This window comes from Scyliorhinus torazame, chromosome 1, assembly GCF_047496885.1.
Source record: "Scyliorhinus torazame isolate Kashiwa2021f chromosome 1, sScyTor2.1, whole genome shotgun sequence".
Lineage (NCBI taxonomy): Eukaryota > Metazoa > Chordata > Chondrichthyes > Carcharhiniformes > Scyliorhinidae > Scyliorhinus > Scyliorhinus torazame.
Genome location: NC_092707.1, coordinates 62,107,953 through 62,131,444, shown reverse-complemented (window position 1 = coordinate 62,131,444; position 23,492 = coordinate 62,107,953). Strand labels below are relative to the sequence as shown.

Sequence of the window (23,492 nt, the reverse complement as noted above, 5' to 3'; positions counted from 1 at the left end):
ATTCCACAATAGAATTAGCAAAGAGCAGGAGTATATTCAGCATTGCCACTTGCAAACGCATTTATACCATTTTCTCACAATAACATCTAATAGTGTGTGCTGCAACTAACTCACTTATTCTAACGCATGTATACATAGAACCCCTACAGTTCAGAAGGAGGCCATTCAGCCCATTGAGACTACACCGACCCTCTGAAATAGCACTCCACCCAAGTCCACTTCCCCGCCCTATCCCTATTACCACATCCCTGGGCACTAAGGGGCAATTTAGCATTGCCAATCCACCGAACCTGCACATCTTTGGACTGGGGAGGAAACTGGAGCACCCGGAGGAAACCCACGCAAACATGGGGAGAGCGTGCAACCTCCACACAGTCACCCAAGGCCGTGATTGAACCCGGGTCCCTGGCACTGTGAGGCAGCAGAGCTAACCACTGTGCCACCGTGCTGCCCCACCTCTGAATTTATACCTCTGAAACTTACAAACTGGAGCAAAGCGGCCAACAGTAACCTTGTATTGAACAGGCTAAGCTTTCTAATGCTGACTGTTTTCAAATTTGTATTTCTTGGGATAAAATTTAAAATAGTCAAATAAAGAAAATTAAGTACTGTAAATTTCCAGCTCAGTACTTCAAAATAACTCAAGCGTGAAGGGATGTGATTGGAATGCGCTTTACTCTCTTTGATGTGGTTGATGTTTGTAAACAATGCGGTTTCAGCACTTAGACTTACTCATTCACAATAAAGATGAATGAAGCAAGGCTCACAGCTGTTTTGTGGAAGCTGTCAATCAACAACCACTACCATAAATGAATGAATGGCTTGCAGCTAATGAATCTATGGGTTTAAACACAGATCACAGCTATTCCCTTGCGAGGAATGGACATGTAGTGATTCCAGGTAAGTGTTACAATTATAATTTTGTTCATTGCCCCTGTCTGGATTGCCCTCTAGCTTCCAGACAAGGGTCTCTATTCTGAGGGATCTGTGGGGGGGTGGCTGGGGGGGGGGGTCCCTTTTGTTAGCAGTTCCTATATAGGGTCTCACTGTTTAGGGGTTCCCAAGTTAGGGGGTTCCTTTAGTTAGGGGGTCCCCCTAATTAGTGGTCTCTAGGGGGGGGCTCCCTCTAGTTAGGCTGTTTCTAGGAATCTCTGGGGTGGGAGGGTATGGTAGTGGAGGGATAGACAGGACGTGCATTGTGTGGGGGGGAGGGGGCCTCAGAAGGACTTTGGGGGCAGCTCCCTTAAGGAGTTACACCCTTGGCCCAACACATCAGGTTTATGGTTGGTGATACCTGTTGTAATCCGCACCCATGTGATTCCTGGCCCAGGGGACTGGGCCCACTAAGTGGATGCAATTGGGTCATTAGGACCCATTTGCATTCATTTACATTCTCCAGCTGGTGCACAGGCTTGAACCCCGTTCCTGCTGCCAGCAAGTGTAGGGGGGGACGTGAAGCATCACGATTGATTCTGCGCCCGGCGCCAATCCCTGAGTTTTCCCGGATGCCCAACAGGGAACCCAAAATCTTTGGCGGAGAATACAGCTCAATGACTATGACTCTATTAAAAATGGTATGAGAAACCGCATTGGAGCACAATGGTTAGCACTGTTGCTTCACAGCGCCAGGGTCCCAGGTTCAATTCCCGGCTTGGGCCACTGTCTTGTGTTGAGTCTGCATGTTCTCCCTGTGCCTGCATGGGTTTCCTCCGGGTGCTCAGGTTTCCTCACGCAAATCTAGAAAGACGTGCTGTTAGGTCATTTGGAAATTCTGAATTCTCCCTCTGTGTACCCAAACAGGTGCCAGAATGTGGCGACTAGGGGCTTTTCACAGTAACTTCATGAAATGAAATGAAAATCGCTTATTGTCATAAGTAGGCTTCAAATGAAGTTACTGTGAAAAGCCCCTAGTCGCCATATTCCGGCGCCTGTTCGGGGAGGCTGGTACAGGAATTGAACCGTGCTGCTGGCCTGCCTTGGTCTGCTTTCAAAGCCAGCGATTTAGCCCTGTGCTAAACCAGCCCCTATTGCAGTGTTAATGTAAGCCTACTTGAGACAATAAAGATTATTATTATAATTACTGCCAAATAATCCCTCTGGCACTGTAAATTTAATTTTATAAATTTGGGGTCTCATTCCTTTGGACTTTAATTATTGGTTGAGATTTTAAAAATAGACATTTTTTGAAGAAAATGTCACTTTTCTGTTTGTCAATTCCATCTTTCTTTCCCTCCATCCCTGTCTGTACATTATTTTACAATGAATTGAACATTCTGAGCCCAACATGTCTCTGTGATGGTTCTTCAAACGAAGAATCACACTGTTGCATAAGCCGCCCCTTAAAAGCCTACAAGGTATATGTGGTCAGCTGGAAGTGTAAGGATCAGCAAGCGCTCTGCAATTGATCACAATACCCATGCCATAATGTAATAGTAACAGAAGAGAAGAGCTCAGCAAAGTTAGAGGTGTGCTGCTTGGCTGAGTCTTGAGAACAAGAACATGCATCTGAGATCTCTTAAACCAGATATAGTATTGTTTAAAGAGTAAAGTAGCTGAAGGACAGCATTCGCCACATCATACTGGAATAAATTGTCTGCCAGGGACCAAATTCTTGTGTTACTAATAGTTTCCATGGCTGTGCCTGCATTTCATGTTAATTTTAGAAACAAATTATTGGACAAAGATAATGGCTACAGAGCTCACTGCACAAAAATCCCCATTGAATCTTGGAGTCTAAATAAATGCATCCTGGTCATAAAACAAAAGTAGAAAAATTAATTGCTTAAGTAAACAACATTTATAATGAGGGAAGCAAATGCAACTGAAAGCATTGTAAGAAACCTCTGAAATGTATTTGATAACACACGCGATAACACACAATGTATTTGATTCCGCGCCAGCACAGCACCAGGGTCCAGGTTCGATTCCCGGTTTGGGCGACTGTGCGGAGTCTGCACGTTCTCCCTGTGTCTGTGTGGGTTTCCTCCGGGTGCTCTGGTTTCCTCCCACAAGTCCAGAAAAACCTGGGGTGAGATTCTCCGACCCCCCCGCCGGGTCGGAGAATCGCCGGGGGCTGGCGTGAATCCCGCCCCCGCCGGTTGTCAAATTCTCCGGCACCGGATATTCGGCGGGGGCGGGAATCGCGCGCGCCGGTTGCCCCCCCCCCCCCCCCCTCCGCGATACTCCGGCCCAGATGGGCCGAAGTCCCGCCGCTAAAATGCCTGTCCCGCCGGCGTAGATTAAACCACCTACCTTACCGGCGGGACAAGGCGGCGCGGCGGGCTCCGGGGTCCTGGGGGGGGGCGCGGGGCGATCTGGCCCCGGGGGGGTGCCCCCACCGTGGCCTGGCCTGCGATCGGGGCCCACCGATCCGCGGGCGGGCCTGTGCCGTGGAGGCACTCTTTCCCTTCCGCCTTCGCCACGGTCTCCACCATGGCGGAGGCGGAAGAGACTCCCTCCACTGCGCATGCGCGGGGATGCCGTCAGCGGCCGCTAACGCTCCCGCGCTTGCGCCGCCTGGAGATGTCATTTCCGCGCCAGCTGGCGGGGCGGAAATTCGTCCGGCGTCAGCCTAGCCCCTTAAGGTTGGGGCTCGGCCCCCAAAGATGCGGAGCATTCTGCACCTTTGCGGCGGCGTGATGCCCGACTGATTTGCACCGTTTTGGGCGCCAGTCGGCAGACATCGCGCCGATATCGGAGAATTTCGCCCCTGATGTTGGGTAATTTGGACATTCTGTATTCTCCTTCTGTGTTTCCGAACAAGTGCCGGAATGTGCCGACTAGGGGCTTTTCACAGTAACTTCATTGCAGTGTTAATGTAAGACTACTTGTGCCAAAAAGGATTATTATTATTATTAGTGGGCCAGAGTGCATGTTCCTTGGTCAATAAATGTAAACAGAAATACTTATTTGGTGACGTGTGGCTGTCATTTGGATCAAATCAAAGACAAATCTTCAGAAAAGGCCCATTTGAGATAGCCCTGGTTAGGAAATCTTGTGTGCTTACTTCTGCTTAGTTTCAATCCACAGTGTCCCTTCAAACAGAAATCCAATACGCAGTACGTTGTTTAATTCAGGTGTGGCGCAGTAATGAAGTTTATATTTTTCAAATGATAGTAAAATGTTGCAGATGCTAGAAATCTCAAATAAAAATAGAAAATGCTGGAAACTCTCAGCAGGTCTGGCAGCATCTGTGGAGAGGGAGACGGAGTTAACATTCAATCCAATATGACATCTCTTCAGAATGATATTTTTCAAGTGTTATCTGAACAAACAAAAATATGTCATTTTCATAAGAATTACATAAAAAGACAATAAAATCCTCGGACACAGGGGCAGGATTCTCCATTCCCCAGCACAAAGATCGGGAATCCTGTCCCATGCCAGACCACCAAAAACAGGATCGGCCGCCGGGCAGCAGACCCGGTTCCCAGACTCCGGTCCTGCCCCGTCGGCCATAGCGGGTTTCCCGCCCCGTGCCAGTGGGAATATGCAAACAGCTCACATGCATTCATTTGAACGTGTTAAACGATGTGGAAGCCTGAATCCCCATCCTCTCACCTGTCAATGCTCTCCCCCCCCCCCCCCCGCCACGGGGGGAGCTCGACCGGGAGGGCTTTGGTGCGGTATTGACAACCGCTGTCCTGGCCCGCTGGACCTCGAGGGAGTCAAGCCCATTGCTTGTGTGCATCTTGACTGCTGCCAGGCTGTTGAGGGAGGGCCCCCCATGTGTCAAAGGGGTTAGGTGGACTTGGGCCACGGGTAAGGCGTGACCCCAGGAGCCTCCACCAGTCTGGACTGCCCCTTCCAGCCCTGCATTGCACCGTTGGCAATTCTGGGGGTGGGATGACCCTTTATTCCTGTGGTGGGGGGCGGGGGGAGGGTGCGGAGGTGTGGAGAAGAGGGGAGATGTCCCTCCTTGGGCAAGGCAGGCCAGGAAATGTACCTGGAAAGGGAATGAGCTGCGGGTGTATCAGGACCTGGGAGCAGAACTGGTGAAGAGGGGGGCCGGTTTCAACCGGGTAAAGTTTGCCCTCTTTAAAAGGGGGTGAAGTTCAGAGTATTGTACGCTACCCACCTGTGGGTGACTTTCTAGAAGTAAAGGGAACTATTTCATCACGCCTGAATAGGTGATGGTGTTTGAGGGACGATGGACTGGGAGAAGAGTGAGGACACTGACCTTTGGAGGAGTTTGTGTGTTTTTTTTTACAAGTTTTTGATGGTGGGCTTTCTGGAGGGCAGGTTTCTCATGGGGGAACATAGGGGGCGAGTGCACCTTTTGTTACTCTTTAGGGGAGTATGGTTGGGGGTGAGAGGAGTTGGGGTAGTAGGGGGAGTTGGAGGCCAAGGGCAGGGGACATCATGCTAGTTGGGCGGGCTAGTTGACGGGAGTGAAGGGTGGGGGGGGGGGGAGGTTGTCTGGAAGCAGGTGGATGGGGTTGGTGTTTTGTTCGAGAGGGGGGGGGGGCGGTGGTAGGGTTTTTGACAAGGGTGTGCTTGATGTGGCTTGGTTGTAAAGGGATCAATGACGGTGGACATCCGAGGGTGGGCCTGGAGGGTCGCGTGACACGGGCCGGGAGCTGACCCAAAAAGCTATATGGCTGATCGGCAGCGGAGGAGAGCCCCCTGACCAGGCTGGTCACGTGGAACATGAGGGGGCTGAATGGGGTCAAACGGTCATGTGTGTTTGTTCACCTGAGTCTGAAGGCAGTCGTGACCCATTTGCAGAAGCACTTGAAGATCGGGGACCAGACAAGGTTGAGGAAAGGATGGGTGGAGCAGGTGTTGCACTCGGGACTGGAAATTAAGATGAGGGGGGTGGTGTTCGAGGTGGGGAAGATTGTGACCGATTCGGGGGGCAGGAAGGTATGTGGGGAACATTGTGGGGTGGGGGGTACATGATGGTTAATGGAAAGCTGGAGGGGATGCCGGTGGTTTTGATAAACATTTATGCCCAATTTGGGATGATGTAGATTTTGTGAGGCAGTGTTCGGGAAGATTCCTGACTTGAACTCGCCCCGATTGATTATTGGGGGGGGTGGGGGAGCATAATATGGTTATAGAACCAAGCTTGGGCTGGTCAGCAAAGGTGGCGGCAGTGGAGAAGGAGCTGAAGGGGTATATGGAGCACATGGCAGGGGTGGAGGGCCACCCCTGGGTGTTTGGGAGACTGAGGGCGAAGGAACTCTCATACTTCTCCCATCTGCACTGGGCATACTCGCGGATTGATTTCTTCATGTTAGACAAGGCGTTGCTGGCGGGGGTGGTCGACTTGGAGTATTCGCCGATTGTGTTGTCTGAACATGCGCCACACTGGGTGGATTTGAGCGTGGCCCGCAAAGGGGCAGCTCCCACAGTGTAGACTGAATGTGGGGTTGATGGCAGATGAAGTGGAGTGCGAGCGGGTGAGGGCTGCCATTCAGGGGGTATGTGGAGCTAAATGGCACGGAGATGTCACAGCTGCCATGCCATGGGTGGCATGGTAGCACAGTGGTTAGCACAGTTGCTGGGTCCCAAGTTCGATTCTTGGCTTGGGTCACTGTCTGTGCGGAGTCTGCATGTTCTCCCCGTGTCTACGTGGGTTTCCTCCGGGTGCTCCGATTTCCTCCCACAGTCCGAAGATGTGTAGGTTAGGTGGAATGGTCATGCTACATTGCCCTTTGTCATGTGAGAGTACCTTTAAGAAATGGGTGTTTTTATAGAATAACTGTAGTGGGTGTACCTTTAAGAAATGGGTGTTTATTACTGCAGTGATGTCAGAGAGTGGGTGGAGCTGGGCTGTCTCAGCTTTTTACTTTCGCTTTAGGCTTTTTGCTGCAGGATGGGTTTGGTTTCATTTTAGTTTTGGTGAAGCTGCAATCACAGCAGGATGTGTGTGAATCTCTGCAAGCTTATGAATGTCCATTTGCTGATTTCAACGTGGTAACTGTTCTCAGTAGTGAAGTTCAGCCTGATGTCTTTCTGTTAAAAGGTGTTTTTAAGTCTTATGGATGTTCAAAGGAAAGTAAGAATTACTTAGTGTTGTATTCTTTGGGGGTTGTATTTGAATTAATGGTTGCTAAGATGTTCACTATGTTTTAAAAAGGTTAACTTGAGTTCATAGAATAAACATTGTTTTGCTTTAAAAAAATACTTTTCCATTTCTGCTGTACCACACCTGTAGAGTGGGCCGTGTGCTCCCCATACCACAATCTATTAAAAGTTGTGGGTCAGGTGAATTCCATGATACACTTTGGAGTTCTCTAAACCCTGGCCCATAACACCTTAGTGTCCAGAAAAAAAAGTTAGGTGGGGTTTCTGGGTTATGGGGATAGGGTGGAGGTGTGGGCTTGGATAGGGTGCTCTTTCTAAGGGCCAGTGCAGACTCGATGGGTAAATTTCTGCACTGTAAATTCTATGATTCTATGATGCGCTGGGGAGAGTTTATCTCAATTCGAGCGCATAGGGAGAAAACAGAGCAGGCAGAGATGGCAAGGCTGTTGGGACGGGATTGTGAGGGTAGACATGGTGCCTTAGCAATACAGCCGCTGGCAGTAGCGTTTAGGATGTTGAGGGACTGGATTGAGTGGGGGTGGGGGGCGTCAAACACAGAGGTTCATTTTATGTGGATGACCTGTTGCTATATGTCTCAGACCTTTTGGGTAGTATCAGGGACAATACGGGGGTTTGGGCCAGTTCTCCGGATACAAGTTCAGTATTGGAAAGAGCGAGGTGTTCCCGATTTTGACGAGAGGGCAGGAGAGGAGGTTAGGGGAGTTGTCGTTGAGGGCGGGGTGGGGGTGAGCTTTAGATATTTGGATATTTCACAAGTTGAACCCGGCTCGGGACGGAACAGATGAAAGCAAACTTTAGGAAGTGGAATGTGCTGCCGCTGGCGGTACGGGTGCAGACAGTAAAAATGGTGATGTTGTTCATGATCCAGAACCTCCCAATTTTCACCCTGAAATCATTTTTCATCAAGGTTAATAATATAATCTTTGTCAGAAGTAGGCTTACATTAACACTGCAATGAAGTTACTGTGAAAATCCCCTAGTCGCCACACTCCGGCACCTGTTTGGGTACAGAGGGAGAATTCAGAATGTCCAATTCACCTAACAGCACGTCTTTCGGGACTCCGGAAACCGGAGCACCCGGAGAAAACCCACGCAGACAGGAGGAGAACGTGCAGACTTCGCACAGTAACCCAAACCAGGATATCGATTCTGGGACTCTGCCGCTGTGAAGCAACAGTGCTAACCATTGTGCTACTGTGCCACCCATATGTGCTGATCTCTGAGTTTGTGTGAGTGGGGAAGGCCCCATGGTTAGGAGGGTTTTTTTTTGAGTGGGGTGGGGGAGGTGCTGGCAATGCTGAACAATATAAATGGTGCAGCGAATATTGCTATGGTTAGGAAATGGGTCGTGGGGGAGGGGTCGGATGGAGGCGGTATCACGTAGGGGAATGAGTTTGAGGGCTTTGTTATCAGCTCCTCTGCCGTTCTCGCCGGCCAGCCAACTCTGAGGGCGTGGGGACAGTAGAGGCAGCACTTGGGGCTAGAGGGGGCCTCAGTGTGGGCACCGACCTGTGATAACCATAGGTTTGCGCCGGGCCCGCAGGGGGTGGGTTCGATGCGAGGTTTCAGTGGCGACGTCAAGCAGTGATTGATAGGTTTGGCCATCTGCTCATAGGGGGCAAATTTGGAGGACCTGGAAGAAAAGTACAAGCTGCCCGGCGGGAACGGTTTTAGGATCCTGCAGGACCGGGATTTTGTTAGGAGAGGTGTGCCGTCCTTTCCTGGGCTGCCGCCCCTGGGGTTGCAAGACCAGGGGCTGTTGAGGGTCGAGATAAAGGAGAAGGTGTCCGAGGTCTACAAGGAGTTGATGGATTGGGAGGGGGCCCTAGTGGTGGGATATAAAATCCAAGTGGGAGGAGGAGCTGGGAGGGCAAGTGGGGGCCGATACATGGGCAGAGGCCCTGCGGAGGGCGAATGCGTCCTCGTCATGTGCGAGGTTAAGCTTCATTCAGTTTAAGGTAATACATAAGGTGCATATAATGGTAGCAAGGATGAGTGGGCAGTGTGCGGGGAGGCCTGTGAATCACGTCCACATGTTCTGGGCGTGACTGAGGCTGAAGGGGATCTGGCAGGTGCTGGGGGGTAGAGGTGGCCCTGAGTCTAGAGGTGGCTATATTTGGCGTATGGAAGATCCGGGAGGTGAGAGCGGCCCTGATAGTCTGGAGAAGGATGTTGCTCGGGTGGAGAGACTCGGAGCCGCTGAAAGTGGTAATGTGGGTTTGCGACGTGATGGAATTCCCGAGGCTGGAGAAGGTCAAATCCATCTTGAAGGGGTTGGTGGATGGGTTCACTTGGAGGTGGAAGCCATTTATTGATTTCTTTAAGGATGATTGAGGGGTCAGCAGGGCAGAGGGGGGAGGGGGGGGGGAGAAATGGGGGGTTAAAATGGGGAAGGTGGGATTGGAGAAGTGGGCGTTATGAGGGGAGCAGGGTGTGAGGGAGTGGGTGTTGGTTGTTTATAATGTCTGGTTGCTCTTCTGCTTTTATTTGTTTGCATGAAAATACCTTGAATAAAATATTTTTTTAAAAGGATCCTGCAGCCAGGCCAGCACCGGGGACGGGATGAGATCATCCCTCCACAGATGGCCTGTCACTGATCCTGGTGGAAGAAAAGGCTCTTAAGACCGAACTCTTTGCCTTGCTATTGGAATGCAGCCTCCAGATACCAAAACTGGTCCCCGCCGGCTGTGGGGATCTAGAGGCTGATTTGAAAATTATCAGTCTCCTTTGATAGGCCTCAGTGGGCTCTTAACATGGCATGTCAGTTACCTGTACCACGTGAACGCCAAGCCCTGCTGGCCACCCCATCTCGGTGCAAAATTGGAAGAGGCGGTATGGATCTGGGGTAGAGGCAAACCGGCGAGGGGTAATTTTAGCTCCTCCCATCTTCGTTCCGAGCCTCAGCAGTGGTCCCCACACATTAAAATTGTATAATTGGTCCCAATTTCTTTTCTATCGCACAATGCTACCAAAGGGTCATCCAGGCTTGAAACGTTAGCTCCCTTCTCTCACCACAGATGCTGCTATAGCAGCTGTAATTGTCCAGTATTTTCTGCTTTGTTTCAGATTCCAACACCTGCAGTAATTTGCTTTTATCTCTCCAATCTTCTCCCAGTCACCTCAGACTTGATCCCATCTAGAAGACACACCTTCATTCCCACTGCTAGCCATCTAACTTCCCTCCTTGGTTCCCTCAGTAACGAAGGTGGAAGTGCTGTCAGTCATCACACCCTCCTCCACAAAAGCCTATCCTAGATCCTTATTGTAAAATATTGTTATATTTCCAACTTCTCTTCCTCAACCAGGTTTTTAAACATGTAGTCGCCTCTTGAGCAAACACTAGCTGCAATGCATTATCCCTCTCATTACTTTCTGCATTCTTTGCTCATAGTTGATCATGATGTGGAGATCTGGACTGGGGGTGTGGGGGCACAGTAAGAAGTGGAGGCAGGTCACAAACACAGCATATATAGGCAGAGACACAATTGCAAGATAACTAGATTCCAATGTGAAGAATGGTTGGAATTTAAATCTTTACAGGTAAACAAGTCTTTACAGTACAAACAGTGCGAGTGGAATGAAGGATAATCATAGGTAAACCACTTCACCTGATGAAGGAACAGCACTCCAAAAGCTTGTGATTTCAAATACACCTGTTGGACTTTAACCGGTGTTGTGAGACTTCTTACCATAGCTGATCACACCAGAGCTGTTCACAACAGACTGCATGGTTCCATTCTTATTTGTCTCATTATAGCTAGCGCACCATGAATTACTTCACTTCCCACACTTGCACTTTTGCCCTAGTCTATACAGTGACCCTTGGCAGACAGCTTCCACTTACACGCTGATAACATTCACCTTTCCCTGTTCACCATTTACATTGACCCTTTTGCCACTTCTGTGCTGAAAGACTGTTTATCATCCAGTCTTGAATGAACCATAATTTCCCCCGAAAAAAAGCAAAGCCAACGGCCTCACCACTGACGATGTCCTACCATCTCCCTTCCCCTTTTATCCCCCCGCCCCCCCCCCACATAGGACAGGGCTGAATCAGACGGTTTTAAACATAGTCATTCTATTTAACTTGGAAATGAACCTCTGAGCCCATATTCATTGTCACGACAGCTGTCTACTTTCACTTCGATAATATTTGGTTTCACCCATACCATAGACCCCCTGCTCCTGAAACCCTTCACACATTCCTTTATGATCTTCAGTTTCAACTATTCGAATGCTTGCCAGAGAAGGCGCATATCCTGCAGGGTTTTCAACATTTCACATCCTATCCTGCACCACGTCACGTATACTGGCTCTTGATACTCCCTAATGCTTTGAGTTTAAAAATTACTCCCGTCGCCCCTGTAATCTCCTTCTCTGCTACAACCCACCTTCTGACTCCAAGCTCCTTTTATGCATCTCCCTGATCTTCTCCTCAGCTCATCACTGTAGGGCACACCTTCATCTGACTCTGCTCGAGAATTTCCTCCTGAAACCTCTATGACATACCTCTATTTCTTTCAGACCCACCTTGAAACCGAGCTCTTTGGTCAAAGTTTGGACACCCATTCCAACATTTCCTCTTTGTCTCAGGCCTGTGTTTCCCCACATGTCACAGAAGCGACTTGGGCTGTTTTTCTGTAGTAAATATACTGCTGCAAATTGCCTTTGTTGTAAGCAAGTTGCCAGTTCGTTCAGAAAAAGCCACGTATCTTTCAACTTTTCAAATAACTTGTTCTTCGGAGATGCTGGCAATCTGGTTCCAACAGATGAGGGACTTAAAGCCCAAATTTTGACTGGTCTTCTATATTCAAACCGAAATTATCACCAATAGTAAATACTACCATCTGGGATCGCCACCCAAATAGCTACTTATCAAATCAAGCAACACAGAATGTGGAACATCTAACTTAAAATGTTCAATTACATTTTAGTTTGGTTTATAAGAAACCAAACCTCAATTCCTGCAGTTTTTCCCATTTATTCCGAAGCGTCCAGTAAATATGCCATCCCACATTTAACAGGAGTCCAGATGATCAGATTTGACAGTATCCAAAAATCTGCAACAGAAATTCATTCCAAATATGATTGGAATTTTAAAAAACTACCCTCACAGAAAACAATCAATGCAAGGTTGGCAACATGTTTTTATCCATTTCTGAAACATAAGTAAAGCAACAGCATTTAAAACAAATCACATTTATTTGGTATTATACAACAGTGCGTTCAAAACAATCCTCTGAAATGCTCAGCTCCATATGACGTATCCTTTCATTTTTGTGGTTCTAACTTCCATATTAACAATGTTAAGAAAGAATAAAAATAGGCCAGGTGTGCTCAATTACTTGTGTCAGTAAGAGACAATTGTAGAGAATTCAAATTAGTCATAACGGCAGCAGTTAGTTGGTAGCCTGGCCACAATCTGCAAATCTATTAGACATGCATTTGGCAAGTTATGACCAGCAAGCATTTATTGTACAGCTTTCAATTTTTGTAACATGTAATCGAGTTATCCATTTATTCATCAGTCAACTGGTTATTGGAGATGCATTCCCCTCAGTCGTTTAGCTGCAAACATGATTTACAGAATTGCCAAGGTTGCAATTATATTTTTGGTTCTTTTACAGATGGGCTTAAAACAGGCATCATTGCCATTTACATTTACAAAGATAAAAATAATAAACCATAGCACTTTGTTAATACTGAGCTAATGCAAGTGACACATTAAAAACATTACCCGGTACATTAAAATAATCTTAATATTTATTTATGCTAAAAATCACTGTTGGCCCAATGAATTTTGAAACAGACCTTTTTCAGAATGTCACATTTCTTTCAGTGGCAATGAAAAGTTGAAGTAGAACTAAAAGAAATCTGGTCTTGCTGAAAAAAAGCAATACTTGAACAGTCTGCATTACCAGTCAGTAAACTCATATCATTTGTAGTGTCCCATACGTTGAAATGTAACAGTCATTCAGGTAAAACACCCCTTAGCCTTAAAGTTTCAGTCCGCAGATGGTGAGCCCAGGGATACTACACAGCCAATCCATTACATGTTGGAAGGAAGGATTTTCCTAATCGCATATTTCACAAACAATGGCTCCCATTTTTATTTCCTTGTCCGACTGTGCTTCAGTTCTTCATTTTGCCTTCTTGCATTGATGGACAACATACCAGATTTGGTTTTGTGACGATCAAATGTCACAGATACCACAATAAAAATAATTAATGTCACACACTGAATGGCTGCTAGCAGGAAGAAATAGTAGTCCATATGACATTTGTTGATATTACCTGGGGGGGGGGGAAAGAAATCAAATAATTAACCTTTATAAACTTTTGACTAGATGCAAACTAAGAGGCAATCACAATCAAACTGAACATAGGAAATTATCTTTATTTTAAAAAGGAACCTCACTGAAAGAACACTGGATTACTTTGATATTTTTACTCCGTAAACAGAATATTAAAACTGAAATTTGAAGTTTTTCATGGCCTCAGGGTATGCCAAATCACCTTGTACCTAATGAAATACATTTTACTGTCTGCTGACTGTTGAAGTGTACAACACGACATGACAGCCAATCTGCACACAATAGATTCCAATGAACCACAGTGTGATAATGATCAGATAATCAGTTGGTCAACTGTTTCATAATGTAAGCTGGACAATTTCACAAAGAAGGTGAATATTGAACTTAAATTTCTCTTGCACATTTAATTAATTGCATTGAAAATGGTGTTCCATCATCAATATTGTTGGGTGGGTAGTTAAAAGTGAAAAATAAAACAATGCTTTGTACTTCACTCACGGGAATCTATTATTGTTTCCACTGTAGAATTCACACAAGAGGTCCTATTCATTGTATAAGGTTAACAGCTCCTGAAATCACCCTTACATAAAACGGAAATATTTTATTTCAAAGACTTCTTTAATCTTTCAAAAATACCGATTCCGGTTGTAAAAATCATCCAGAAAATGTTTAGCAAAAGTGTGTATTTAACTTGGTATCGTCAACAGCAGTTTGAAATTATTTCTCCCCTTTCAGCTTTTTCTATTTTCAGGTCCTATCTCCTATCATTTCTTCCTCAAGCAGAAATACAGATGTCTTGCTCCCAGCTAGGTGTCTATTGGTCGTGAGCAGCTGCTGGTGGATGTAGAAATGTCCATCCAGTGATTTGTTTAAGAAAAATTTTCACTTTTCATTGCAACATCTATGAATTGAAATTCCCCAGTGCGTAATGTTTTTATTCATAGAATCACTACAGTACAGAAGGTAGCCATACAGCCCACCAAGTCTGCAGTGGCCCTCTGAAAGACCACTGCACCCAGGTCCAATCACCCGCTCACCCTGCCCTATGCCCGTAATCGAACCCGCACACCTCTGGACACGAAGGGACAATTCAGCATGGCCAATCCACCTAACCTGCACATCTCCGGACTGTGGGAGGAAACCGGAGGAAATTGTGATTGTAAATGCATTATTAGCAAATTATAGCATTCACTGTTGAACCAAGTGCATTAGAGAGTCAGAGATTCAAAATAAATAAATATTTGCATTAATATAGCATCATTCATAATATTTAAAAACTTGGGTAACGAGATTCAGCCGCACTGTTACAAAGCTAATATTGTATAATGAGGACACAGAATATACAAAATATAGAATAGCAAGCTTTTAATGATTTATCAAGTGGAAAATGTGATAATTCAAATTTGCTCCTACAAAGACACTAGAAAATGTTGCTTTATGCTAAAGTGGCTTTTCATGAATGTTTTTTTTTAATAAACATTTTATTGAGGTATTTTTGGTATAGTAATAACAAAATAAACAATATACATGAAACCATAAACATAGTGCAAAAGCCACTTACCTCTCGTACAGGTCTCACCCTTATTGACCCCCTACTCTAATCTAAACTACTCTCCCCTACCCCCCCGCCCCCCCCCCCTCCCCCCGTCTGCTGACGATTAATTTCCCGCAAAGGAGTCGACGAACGGTTGCCACCTCCGGGCGAACCCTAAAAGTGACCCTCTCAAGGCGAACTTGATTTTCTCCAAACAGAGAAAGCTAGCCATGTCCGATAGCCAGGTCTCCGACTTCGGGGGCTTTGAGTCCCTCCATGCTAATAGTATGTGTCACTGGGCTACCAGGGAAGCAAAGGCCAGAACATCTGCCCCTTTCTCCTCCTGGATTCCAGGGTCTTCTAACACCCCGAAATTCGCCACCTCTGGACTTAGCGCCACCCTTGTTTTTAACACCGTGGACATGACGTCCGCAAACCCCTGCCAAGATCCCCTAAGCTTTGGACATGTTCAAAACATGTGGACATGGTTCGCGGGTCCTCCCGCACATTTTGCGCACCTGTCCCCCAACCCAAAGAATCTGCTCATCCGGGCCACTGTCATGTGAGCCCGATGAACAACGTTAAATTGTATCAGGCTGAGCCTGGCACGTGCTGCAGACGTGTTGACTCTACTCAAAGCGTCTGCCCATAGACCATCCTCTATCTCACCTCCCAGCTTCTCCTCCCACTTGCGCTTCAGCTCCTCGGTCTGCGTCTCCTCCGACCCCATAAGCTCCTTTTAAATGTCCGAGATGCTCCCTTCTCCTACCCATCCTCTGGAAACTACGCTGTCCTGAATCCCACTTAGCGGCAGGAGCGGGAGGTTGACACCTGTTTACGAAGTAAGTCCCGCACCTGCAGATACCTGAATTTGTTTCCCCTCGCCAACCCAAACTTTTCCTCCAACGCCCTCATACTCGGAAAGCTCCCCTCTATGAACACATCCCCCATCCTCTCAATACCCGCTCTCCGCCATTACCGGAACCCCCCCGTCCATACTCCCTGGGGCAAACCGGTGATTATCACAGATTGCGGCCCAGACCGATGCACCCACTGCTCCCACATGCCGCCTCCACTGGCCCCAAACTCTCAGGGCCGCCACCACCACTGGACTGGTGGAGTACCGTGCTGGCGGGAACGGCAGAGGCGCAGTTACCAATGCCCCCAAACTGGTGCCCTACATGAAGCCGCCTCCATACGTACCCATGCCGACCCCACCACCCACTTCCTGATCATGGCTATATTAGCCGCCCAGTAATAGTTGCAAAAATTTGGCAGCGCCAGCCCACCCTCTCCCCGACTCCGCTCAAGCATTACCTTCCTTACTCGCGGGGTCTTGCCCGCCCAAACGAAGTCCGTGATCACTTTACTGACCCACTTAAAAAAGGACCATGGAATAAAGATGGGGAGATACTGAAATACAAATAGGAACCTCAGGAGGACCGTCATTTTCACTGTTAGCACCTTCCCAGCCAGAGACAACGGAAGCGCGTCCCATCTCTGAAAATCGTCCTTCATTTGGTCCACCAGTGGGGCCAGATTCAATTTATGCAGCCGGTCCCATTCCCGCAGCACATGGATGCCGAGGTACCTAAAGCTTCCCTTTACTAACCTAAACGGCAGCTCTCCCAGTCGCCTCTCCTGTCCCCTCACCTGGACCACAAACATCTCACTCTTTCCCATATTAAGCTTATACCCCGAAAACCGGCCAAATTCCCCGAGAACATAGAACATTACAGCGCAGTACAGGCCCTTCGGCCCTCGATGTTGTGCCGACCTGTGAAACCACTCTAAAGCCCATCTACTCTATTCCCTTATCGTCCATATGTCTATCCAATGACCATTTGAATACCCTTAGTGTTGGCAAGTCCACTACTGTTGCAGGCAGGGCATTCCACACCCTTACTACTCTCTGAGTAAAGAACCTACCTCTGACATCTGTTACATCACCATCCGAGGAAAAAGGCTTTCACTGTCCACCCTATCCAATCCTCTGATCATCTTGTATGCCTCAATTAAGTCACCTCTTAACCTTCTTCTCTCTAGAGTCCTCAGGATTTCTTCTATCCCCTCTATTGGGTCCGAAAAGTACAGAAGCAGGTCATCCGCAGAGAGCAAAACCCTGTGCTCCACCCCCACCCCTGGACCAGTCCTCCCCAGCCCCTCGAGGCTCTGAGCAATTGCCAGCAGCTCTATAGCCAGCGCAAACAACAGTGGGGAGAGGGGGCATCCCTGTCTCGTCCCCCGGTGCAGTCTAAAATAGTCCGATGTTGTCATATTCGTCCGTACACATGCCACAGGAGCCTGATACAGTAACCTGACCCAGTCAATAAAGCCCCACCCGAATCCGAACCGTCCCAGTATCTCCCACAGATAGTCATATTCTACCCGATCAGAAGCCTTTTCTGCATCCATTGCGATCTCTACCCCCACCTCCCTATCTTCCGGGGGAATCATGATCACATTTAACAGCCTTCTTACATTGGCCACCAACTGCCTGCCCTTAACAAACCCAGTCTGGTCCTCCCCAATAACATCCGGAACACAATCCTCTATCCTGGAGGACAAGATTTTGGCCAGCAACTTGGCATCTACATTCAACAGGGAGATCAGCCTGTAGGGCCCACACAGCTCCGGGTTCTTGTCCCACTTAAGAATCAGCAAAATCGTTGCCTGTGACATGGTCGCGGGCAACACCCCTCTTTCCCTTGCCTCAATGAACATCCTCAACAACACCAGCCCCAATATCCCCGAGAACATTTTATAAAACTCCACTGGGTACCCGTCCGGACCCGGGGCCTTACCAACCTGCACGGGCTTCAAGCCCTCCACTATCTCCTCCAGCCCGATTGGGGCTCCCAGCCCTTCCACCCGCTCCCTGTCCACCTTTGGGAAATTCAGCCCCTCCAAGAAGTGCCTCATCCCCTCCGGCCCAGTAGGGGGTTCCGACCTGTACAGCCTGCTGTAGAAATCCCTAAACGCCTTATTCAGCCCTACTGGATCACCAACCAGGTTCCCATCTCCGCCCTTTACTTTCCCTATCTCCCTAGCTGCCTCCCTCCTCCTAAGCTGCTGTGCAAGCATTCTGCTGGCCTTCTCTCCATGTTCATAGATCGCCCCCCCTCGCCTTTCCCAGCTGCTCCACTGCCCTCCCTGTGGTCAGCAAGCTAAACACCGCCTGCAACCACCGCCGTTCCCTTAAAAGCCCTGCCTCTGGGGTCTCCGCATACCTCCTATCAATCTGTAGTAACTCGTCGGCCCGTCTCTGCCCTGTCCACCTTCTCCCTATGGGCCCGGATCGCGATCAACTCCCCCCTGACCGTCGCCTTCAGTGTTTCCCAGACCATCGCTGCTGAAATTTCCCCCGTGTCATTGACCTGCAGGTAGCTCTGAATACATTTCCTCAGCCGCTCGCACACCCCTTCATCCACCAAAAGTCCCACATCCAATCTCCAGTGCGGGCGCTGGTTACTGTCTTTACTAACCTGCAGGTCAACCCAGTGTGGAGCATGGTCTGAGATTGTAATCACCGAGTACGCAGTGTCCACCACCCCAGCCAGCAAGGCCCTGCTCAAAATAAAGAAATCAATCCGGGAATACACTTTATGCACGCGAGTAGGAGAACTCCTTCACCCTTGGCTGCCCAAATTGTCATGGATCCACCCCCCCCCCCCCCCCCCCCCCCCCCCCAAATCAGCTCCATGAACCCTCTTAGTTCCTTTGCCATTGCTGGCATCCTGCCCATTTTCGAGCTTGACCGGTCCAAGACAGGGTCCATAACTGTGTTGAAGTCCCCTCCCATGACCAACCTGTGCGAGTCCAGAACCGGTATCTTCCCCAGCATCCTCTTTATAAACGCCACATCATCCCAATTTGGCGCATACACATTTACTAAAACCACCTGCATCCCCTCTAGCTTCCCACTCACCATAATGTACCGACCTCCCACGTCCAAGACTATTTTACCCGCCTCAAACACCACCCGCTTATTGATCAGGATCCCATCCCCTCGAATCTTTGAATCTAGTCCCGAGTGAAAGACCCGACTGACCCTGCCTTTCCTCAGTCTAACCTGGTCCGTAACTCTAAGATGCATCTCCTGCAACATTACCACGTCCGCCTTCATCCCCCAAGATGCGCGAACACGCGTGCCCTTTTGACCGGCTCATTTAACCCTCGAACATTCCAGGTGATCAGCCAAGTTGGGGGGCTCATTGCGCCCCCCGCCCCCCCCCCCCCCCGGCCGATCAGCCATCCCTTCTTTAAGATCCGCCTCTAGCCCATGCTCCGTGCCTCCACCGGTCCATCCCCAGGCAGCCCCCACCCCCAACCTCCTCTCTGTCCCTCAGCCCAAGTCCCTCCCTCGTCAGCAGAATATTCCCCCCCTAGTAACAACACCCTGTAACCCAACACCTTTACTAAACCAAACATTTGCACACCCCCCACTGTGCCTCCGAGAGCTAGCTCGCCCAGCTAGCTTGGTGGCCCCCATCCCCTGTGCCAGATAGTCTCCCACCTATTGTTCCCTCCCCACCTGCTCATACAAACAAACTCCAACATCAAACAATCCCCACACAATTGCCCAACAGAAAAACACCAAGATCAAAACAAGCACACCTCCATCCCCCAACAGTGCAAATGAAAACCTTAACTCACTCAGCTCTACCGCCGGTTGCAAATCAATGCAAACGGCATCACAAACATCTTCCTTGAAATGCAAAACAAGAAACTTTTTACAAAAACAGAGAAACAAAAACATGAACGTTGCAGCCAAGTTCAGAAGTTCTCAATCGACCACCAGCCCTTTCTTTTTCGCAAAGTCCAAAGCGTAATCAGGCGATTCGAAGTAGAAGTGCTGATCCTCATGCGTGACCCAGAGACGGACTGGGTATAACTGTCCAAAATTCACCTTTGTCTTAAAAGGATCAACCTGATCTGGTTGAAGCCTGCTGTCCTCCTGGCCACCTCTACTCAGGTCCTGGCAAACCCACAGGATGCTATTGTCCCATTTACAGCTCCGTGTCTGCTTGGCCCACTGTAGAATGCACTCCTTATCAGAGAACCTGTGGAATCTCACCACCATTGCCCTTGGGGGGTCTCCCATTCGCGGCTTCCTCGCAAGTGCTCTGTGGGCCCTATCCACCTCCAAGGGCCGGGAGAATGCCCAATCCCCCAGCAGCTTCACAAACATGTCTGCGATGTATGCCCCAGCGTCCGTTCCTTCGGACCCCTCCGGGAGTCCAACGATTCTCAAGTTCTGCCGGCGGGACCTATTTTCTAGGTCCTCCACCTTCTCCAGGAGCTTCTTCTGCTGGTCCCTCAGCATCCCCACCTCCAGCTCCACCGCAGTCTGATGTTCCTCCTGCTCAGCCAGCGCCTTCTCCACCTTCTGGATCACCCGATCCTGGGCATCCAATCTATGCTCCAACCGCTCAATCGACTCTTTTATCGGGTCCACGCAGTCCCGTTTCTGTGTAGCAAAGCCTTCTTGAATGACTTGCATCAGCTGCTCCATAGACTGCTGGGTCAACAAGCCAGAGGCCCGAACTTCCGCCATGCTGTCTTCTGTTGCAGCTACAACCCAAGCCTTCTCTATCCTTTTGTTTCTGCCCTTACGAACACTTCTAGTCCTTCTCTCCATGCACCGAAGAGGGAATTCAGTAAATAATTGCCACTAACATCCGGTTTACAATTCAAGTCTAGTAGAAAAACGGGGGAAAGGTCCAAAAGTCAGACCAGAGCGGGAGCCACCAAATGTGCGACTTACTCCTTTCATAGCCGCCACCGGAAGTCAGCTTTTCATCAATGTTGAGAAATGTAAGATTGCTGTTGCTTTATTCCTTTTTTTGTTGAATCAACTGTAATCATTCAGCACCATGAAATATGGTACAATTAAATCCAACCATCTGTATATTTTTGATGAACAATACTCAAGGCAAAGCATAATTAGAGCTTTCAGCAAAGCACTTTGGAATAGATCCACCTTCCTTTTAGAGATTAGCATGGGAAAAGGACATATGCAGGCCATTTAGAATACCAATCACTTTTATCACGGTGATTTAAAGATGCAATTAGTCGGAGATAACCTGGAAAGTAAGTATGCCTTTATTGTTCGGCATAAAAGCAGGAGAAAAGAAAGGAAACAGTGTTGAAGACTTTTTAAATATGCATTTCAACAGTACCTGTGATTTATTTTGTGTGATATAATAATTCTTAGCAGTTCTGCTCACAGTAGGCATTTTAACCTAGTGATGTTGGAGTTGTGTGACAATTTAGGAGATTTCTTCGATATATTTTTATGACTTTTGGCAAATGAATTTTAAAGAATTGGCTACAGCATCTTTATGGTAAGGTACCAATAGCAAAATGGCTACTGGTGGATGATTCGCATCAAAGTCCTAGTAAACCATTGAACCTAAGCAAAGAACAAAGGTGAAGATTTCAGGTCATAGGAGACTCACTTGGCTAACAGATATTTGTTTTTCCTTCATGAGCACAGACTAAGGTTGTTGGAAGAAGACCAAATTCTCAGTGCATTAATTGACAAACAAAAGTTGAATTAGAAATCTTTTAGTTGTGGGACTGTGGCAAGAATACAAAATGTAAGCAAGTCAATAACTGATAATTAGTGCCTTTTTCTTCTGCACATGAAACTACAGAGCTACTCTCGAATCAGTGGGAAATTCCCATTGATATCATACACCAGAATGGGTGAAGACGATTTCGTCAATGTGGCATGGTAATCTAGGAAAGACCATGTCTGTATGTTTCTTTCTTCCTGGGATAGAAACACTATTTGTGTATGACTAAACAATTAGTATACACTAGTATAATATAGAATCAAATAAAGTTAATCAAACACCATTTTCCTTTAACAAATCTATGCTAGTTTTTCTTAATTAATCCACATTTGTACTATGATCCTGGACCAGGCCCCAACACTTGATGGGATTCTGGACAGGAACACCAATACTTTTTTTAAATTTGTAAAACTGTGAGAAATGGATACTTTGCTCCAGAAGTGATTCCACTCCAAAATAGGGATGTGGTACATTAAAACAAACTTTATTATTAACACAGTATTAAAATATCGTTTGTACATCACATAGATATAACTTACAATTACCAGTTAAACAATGATGAACAATTAAAAGAAACACAACTTCTGACTGATACATTCTTTATCTCCAATCAAGCAAGACCCATCACAGATCATAAACTACTTTTAAATAGAGTTAGCAAACACAGGATTACGTGCCAAATCTTTGGATAGAGATCTTTTGAGAGACTGCTTAGAGAGAGAGATCCGGTCAGATTAATGTTGAATCTCTGACAGCCTTCTGCGAAGCTGTTCAGCTCACAGCCAAAACTGATCTAAACCGCTGCCTGCTATAGCCCTGGTTCCTCCCATTAATTACATTATTTCATAGATTATCATAGAATTTACAGTGCAGATTTCCATGCCACTCAAATCCAGTTACCTATTTCCTTAAATTTAAATGCAATGTCTTGAATTATTTACTCTCCAGGCAATCCCATAAATCATAAACACCATTAGGCCTCTCTTTGTAAACATATACAGGTTGGAAAGACTGTTGATTTCACTTTTACAATATCTTAATTATACCTCCTCCAGCCACAAAGTCTGGCTGTCTTTCAAACCAGGATTTTAAAAACAATTACTGCAGCAGATACATACACACGCTAACCTACGTTTTTAAAAACATTACTGCACCAAATACATATAATACACTGGGTGCAATCTAACCAAAAAAATGTCAATTCTGGGCAGAATTAGTGGAGTCGTTCCCAGCACTTCTAGCGTTGAGAACGACCCCACTATCTAATGGCATTCTTTTCTGGGCCCCAGTGCGGAGCTCCTCAGTGCAGGAAGAGAAATACCGATCTCTTGATCCCTGATGGGACCGCCGGACAACCCTAACTCACCTATTGGGGGTCCTTTAGCCCTCTGCACCCCACCTCAGAAGGCAAAAAGCCGAATGGGTACACTGGCACTGCCACCCAGGCACTGTCAGGGTCTGCAAGTCTGGGTCCTGTTCATTGTGGGTGGGATCCTGAACGTGACGTCTCGCGAGATCTGGTTAGATCTTGCGAGGCATAACGGCCGTCGGGAATCCCGGGAGAGACCTCTCCCAGGATCTAACAACCAAGTCCTGTCCCAATTCAGGCAGGATGCAGGCGGTAAATTGCACCCACTATATATACCAATTTCTTACATTCACAATAATAACAATCTTTACTGTCACAAGTAGGCTTACATTAACACTGCAACAAAGTTACCGTGAAAAGCCCCTAATCGCCACATTCTGGCGCCTGTTTGGGTGCACAGTGGGAGAATTCAAAAGTCCAAATTACCTAGCAGCAAGTCTTTTGGGATTTGTGGGAGGAAGCCGGAGCATCAGGAGGAAACCCATGCAGACACGGGGAGAACGTGCAGACTCCGCACAGACAGTGACCCAAACTGCAAATCTAACCTGGGACCCAGGAGCTATGAAGCAACAGTGGTGACTGTTAATTTTGTGAGATAAGAGTTTTGAAAAGCTTTCCCACAAGAAGAGGTTAAACTGACT

The 23,492-nt window shown here is 47.6% G+C and overlaps 1 protein-coding gene across 1 annotated transcript in view; it reads right to left on the bottom strand.

Annotated features, from left to right (window-relative positions):
- Nucleotides 1-12,236: 12,236 nt before the first annotated feature.
- The window catches only part of slc15a4 (solute carrier family 15 member 4), a 138,231-nt gene continuing 126,975 nt past the window's right edge, over nucleotides 12,237-23,492 (bottom strand). Inside the window, exon 8 of the mRNA XM_072495770.1 lies at nucleotides 12,237-13,347. Coding sequence (XP_072351871.1) covers nucleotides 13,163-13,347 — 185 coding nt within the window. The 3' untranslated portion in view covers nucleotides 12,237-13,162. The remainder of the gene's footprint in view (nucleotides 13,348-23,492) is intronic.